Consider the following 6,000-nt stretch of genomic DNA (forward strand, 5'->3'; position numbering starts at 1 on the left):
AGAAACCCGGGGGAAGGGGAGGCCGGGGGTCAGGGGCGAAGAATCACGTTAACCAAGAGGGAAACTGCCCAATGCCATTTCCTCCAGCGGTGGACAGGACGCCAAAGATCATCTCAGTGGAGGAGAGGCCAGCGCCACAGCAGGCGGAGGCAGTAGTGATCGAGCCAGAGGAGGAACTCGCGGTAGATGACTTTGTTCTCCTTCCAAACCCTCTCACTGAAGGCCAAGTTGCTGAGCCGGCAGAGGCCGTCACTCCCCCGCCAGCCAACTCCCCACTGGACATTCCCACTTACCTACCTATCGAAATCCCTCAGGATACAAGCGCCCCCACTTACCTTCCCCTGGACGCGGGGGACGTCTTCGAAGCCCCGCAACTTCCTCCAGAGGAATTCCAAGAAGCACCTGAGCCCAGCGAGGCCCCAGCAGGCAGCCCTCAACCCTTCCCGTCCTCTCTTCCGGAGCCCGAGGAGGCCCAGTCCCGTGGCCCCATCGACGTCCCCGCTCCTCCTGCCGCTGCCACGACAGGAAGAGGCACGAGGACCCGCGGGAGAGCAAGAGGCTCTTCGTCTCGAGGGGCGTCTGACAACGGCGGTGGCGCTGTAAGAACAAGGTCGAGATCGAGAAGTCAGGGCTGAGGGCCGTGAGCGCCGAAGCACGGAGATCGACTCAATGCCATCTGCTGCTAGGATTGTCCCAGGCTTCCTTGGCGACGCGTCCATCTTACAAATGTTCTGAAATGTTACAAAAAAGGGTGTTACATACGGAGTGTATATATGCAATATTTTGATACTTTAGCACAGCATTTGTAGAAATCTGCTTGGCATTGTTATCGTGTAAATAATACATGCACACTGATAAATCTAAATTGTGTATATATATGTATGACAAGCTATTAGAGACTGTTTGCTTCATTATTGTTATCGCTCTCTTCCTTTCAAAGCTTGTTGCAAAACAGCGTCTTTCGATCTGCTGTTCTCGGAAGCGATGAAGAGTAAGAATTCTTGAACTGAACACATTTTACACATATTGCAACGTGACTGAATTCATGTTTTTTTTTGTCAAAGTTAAAACGCTTCCAGCTCTTTGGCCTTTCCTTAATTCTTAATGTGCCAAATTCATTTACTTTTTTTTAGTATATAAAAATCAAGTCTAATGCATCCTCTTATATTTGTTACAAAGACTGATTTTTTTGCATTATATACATAAATTTTCATAATAACCTCTGGGAGACTTACTGTATCAGTAGAATATTACATATGTAGAAATGGCATGAATGAAAACGAATGATGTGGAAAAAAAAAAAAACAGAAACACTTCACTTGCATCTCAAGCTTTATAAACTTTTTCATTTTCATTCATGCCTTTTCTACGCAGGTCAGTAGAAAGTGAGAAATGATATATGATCAATTTAGCAGCCTTTGCTCTGTTTAGATTACCGAGACCCTGAGAAAATAGTTGTTAGAATATAATAATTTACTTATTGATGTCCATTACAAGGAGATGCTGTGCTGCCCATCAACCAGCTCTTCCTAACTAAAAAAAAATACAGGAAACTAACTTCAATAAACATTTATTTGATACTGTTAATCTATCCAAAGAAGTGGAATGTATTTCCACTCGTGCTAAACTTGCCACCATATGTAACTTTATCATCAGCAATAAAGACTTTACATTGATATATATATTTTTTAGTAACTTCATTTCATTCTCTTCTAATTCGTCTTCCAAATACTGAAATATATTAATTATTTCTTACCCTTATCTTATGCTATAAAAGATGAGTAACAAAACCGTACTGATTGCATATCGGATATTACGCAATATGCAAGAGGTTCCTTGTGAACCCATTTAGAACTCTGAACTTCATCATAATTTTATATTTTATATCCTGTTTTTTTTATACACAGCTTTTACTCTTTCACATAAATCGTTATTGCGTTGCTGTGTATTTTTCCATATTTTCCATATAGCTGATATTTTAATGTCTTCAGATATTGTCTATCACTTCTATCTTTCATGAATTTAACCCCACCTTTGTCTGTTATCATGTCTTACGCACTTAAGGTAATTCCATTTTCTTTCTAAACTCCAGTTCTTTTGTTCTTGTTGTATTGTCCTTGTATCATTTTTTTTTTTTAATGTGTCGAAATTGTGCTTTTTAAAAGCTACAAACATTATATTCTTACACACCAGTTCAGTTTGCTCTTTAAAATGTTAATTGTCTTCATAGTTTGCGAATAGAAATGGTCATGGATGTAGCCCCAAGTGTGGTCTTTTTGCTGTAGAATATCAGACAAAATTACCATGTACCTAAGGGCTAGAGATGCTAAGGCAGTGACACTGATTAGCATACCATGTCTGCTTTATTAACTTTGTTAGATATATGTTGGCATTTAAACCTATCACCCTATATTTTATTTACATATTTTTTTGTATGCTGCCCTCATTTCAACTAAAATCACTTCTGCAATGTTTTTATATTTAAAGGTATGTAGCATTTACTGTTTTAGTCTTGCTTTCTGTTATGAAAAAAAATTTGGTATTTCCACTGCTAAATATACTGATTCTTCAGTACATGCACATAACAAAAGGAGTTAATTGGAATGCATACTGTTCACTTTCACATACTAATAATCCTTTAATGACTTTACTAACAAATTTATTTTGCCAACTAATTTAGGGAGCTTTCCCTTCCCTTTTTGATTACTTTATAATTTAAGCTACACAAAAATAAAATGAAAAACAGTGTTTCTGGAAGTTTCTCTTAAATCCTTCAATATTTCTTTATCATTACTTCCTTCAAAGATAGTATTATTATTACACGTCTACATCAGCACCAAATAGACATTCTGCTTCCGCCCACTATCGAACAGTGTCTTGCTGTGAACAACTTTTGCCCCATATTTCTGTGGAATCTCCTGATTACGCTGAGATGTGGCACCATGAATGGATATGCTGTAAGGTATCTTTTTACACATATTGCTAATACATTAGGGCTTATTAAACACTATCTGCTTCTACCTAACTTAGACCTGTAACCTCAGTAGCCTGGTGAACATTATAGACCTACCTAATTTGTGTGAATAGAACTTGACTGTCTACCATATGAAAATCCTTTCAAACCCTAAAACTACCAGCAGTATCATATAACAATTACAATACGCATATGAAACAAGTCATTAATATTCCTAATGAAAACATATTGATTACCAAGGTGTATGGTAAACAACATTGGATTTTGAATTTTATTTCATATGGAAACTATATATGGGAGTGCGACAACCTGCTGCAATGGTCACGTACTATTGACTTGTCCATTACTTCGATTTCTATGTTTATTAATTAAGTATTAATAGCAAAAAAAATCACATCCCTATCAACATTCCAAACAGACAAAAAACACAATATACTTTATTTCCACTCTTATTACTGCTGGTCAAAAAAATGTTAGCACATATTTTGGATATATGGTAGTATATAAATGAATCACATTGCTGGGAACTGCTTTGAGAGTACTTGTCACTGTGTTAATAGACAATTATAACTTGCTAAAAATAGGGAAATAATCATATGATTTTAACACAAACAATACTGTTTAGCAATACCTCTTCTAGCATAATCCCCCATTTATTTCTGTGCATTTTTTAAGGTGCAAAGAAAGCACTGAGAAAAGAGACCTAGAGAGGATTTACTACAGATTTACCCCAGCATTATAAATAATGCTGGAGTAAATCTGTAGTAAATTATCATATATAACTATGAAAGTCCAAAAATAAACCTAGTTTTCGGGGGTGACAGAGTGCAGGGAGCCCCAGTGCTAAGAAAGAGATAAATAAAATGGTGCATACATTCACATCTCTTTCTTTCAGGCTTTTGAATATAGTAACTTAGGCCCGTTGATATACATAAATCAGCTTTTTAAAAATCAATATTTTCATGCTCCTTGTCCAATATTTTCCGTAAGGTTAAGGTATCCATTGTCCTTTTTGTACATCCAAACAGCAATGCAGGTATGCTTACGTGGAACATGTTTCCTGATGATATCCATAGGCATGAATACGATTTTTGTTTGTGTACAGATCTTTTTTGGGTTGGAATAATGAGAGAGAGAGAGAGAGAGAGAGAGAGAGAGAGAGAAGAGAGACGGAACATACGAGAGAGAAGAGAGATGAGAGAGAGAGAGAGAGAGTAGAGAGTGAGAGTGAGAGGAGAGAGATGAGAGGGAGAGGAGAGGAGAGAGAGAGAGAGAGAGAGAGAGAGAGAGAGAGAGAGGAGAGCACTTGCTACATGACATGAAAGATCAAATGGCACTATAGTAAATTAGAGTGCAAAAAAGGATTAGGAATGAGTTAATGATTAGGGTAAAGTAATAGGTTGAACAGTGCTAGAGGGTGGCATGGTACTGAAAAGGGTAGAGAGGGGGAGCTGATATAGTATAAAGCATATATAGTATAAGGTAAGGGTTGTCAGAAGGGAGTGGGAAGCATTACGAGAAAGTACCGTGGTGAAAACGGCAAAAAGGAGTTTAACATTTAGGATAAGTGGACAGAACAAGGGGATAAAGAAAAAGGAGAAAAAAAGACCATATAAAAATTAGTTGAGGAAAAAGCCTGATGCTGGGGTTATCCCCCTACATTGGGCCTCAGTCCCCATCTCCTAAGCTCCCCCCCCCAATGACAACAAAGAGCAAGGGATTGGGGGGGAGGGGGGTAAAGGCATATATGGTCAGGGAGGTCAGTTCCTTTCTGCCCCGACTTTCACCCCAGCATGTAGCCAGTATTCTCTCACAGTTGAGTTAACTGCATGGGGTTAACTATGTACGAGGCCAAGACCTTGAGATTGCTATGCCACCTCTAAAACGGACCTAGCATATTCAAAGTCCCTTGTCACTATTACAATGCAAGCTAATATCCAATTATCTTGCCAGTGTTTGAGATTATTAAAAAAAATATTTTTTTTTTTACAAGTAAATAAATAAAATGAATATAATTAATAAATAAAATAAAAAATTAAATTATTAAATAAATGTTTATATTACAAAAGCTATCACATACCTGTTAAGGCCATTCCACACAAATGGGCATGATCAGTGGACACACAGCCAGGCATAAACAACTAATCTGTTTTCTTGCCTGTGCCTTCAACTTTATAGCTGCCCACTGAGGTGTCCACTAATACACCCACTTGTATGGACAGGTCTTTAGTTATATTATGACCTGGTGTCCCTGCATTATATTGATAACCAGTCGGATGTACGGTACTATTGTTCCATTACCTAACGTATGATACAGAGGGATTCTGGTGCTCTATCTCTGCATTAATAAATGTTAACTCCATCTCTTTCCCACGTTTAAATCATTAAAGACATGACAATTCTTGCATCCTTCCTTATATGCAATTGTGGGTTCATCTGGGTTCCTATTATTAATTAAAACTGCAATCTGTAAGAATATCTTTAATCAAACACATGTTGATCTTTTTGCAAAATCTGACCAGAGAAAGAGAAGAAAGAAAAAGAAAAAAAGGCCTTATTTCCCTTTGGTTTACTGGCCAGACCTCGAGGAAATAAAGTCATGTAAAAGTCCAGTTCATCAAATTTGGTTAAGCTCTTCACAGTTCATTCCTCCTTTAAGACTATATTCTAATACAGAAGTAAGTTGAGCTATCAAAGAAGAATAACTTGCACTTACACATGTATGTTCTCTGGCAAAATCACCTATCACCGTGAACCTTATCACATCAGTTGTCAAGACTACATTCATGTAAATACTTAGTATATCATTAAAGAAACGAATAGGAAAAAAACAAAAGGACCCACGACAATAACCTTTTTTTTTTTTTTTTTTTTATGTTTTTTTTTGGGGCAAGACAGTGCAGCAGCAAGACTGAAATCAGCTGTTCTTCCACTATGGTTGCAACCCATCCTTGCTATAACAATCATCATGAGAACTTCAACATAGGTAAAAAGCACGGATTTCGCATTAATGGGGGTAATGAAAA

General features: G+C 37.7%; 1 protein-coding gene across 1 annotated transcript in view; it reads left to right on the forward strand.

The window, feature by feature from the left end:
* The window catches only part of LOC119595288 (E3 ubiquitin-protein ligase RNF12-B-like), a 9,773-nt gene extending 9,138 nt beyond the window's left edge, over positions 1 to 635 (forward strand). The window contains exon 4 of the mRNA XM_037944445.1: positions 3 to 635. Coding sequence (XP_037800373.1) covers positions 3 to 635 — 633 coding nt within the window. The remainder of the gene's footprint in view (positions 1 to 2) is intronic.
* The last annotated feature ends 5,365 nt before the right edge of the window (positions 636 to 6,000 follow it).

The sequence above is a fragment of the Penaeus monodon genome, chromosome 35 (genome assembly GCF_015228065.2).
Source record: "Penaeus monodon isolate SGIC_2016 chromosome 35, NSTDA_Pmon_1, whole genome shotgun sequence".
Taxonomy (NCBI): Eukaryota; Metazoa; Arthropoda; class Malacostraca; order Decapoda; family Penaeidae; genus Penaeus; species Penaeus monodon.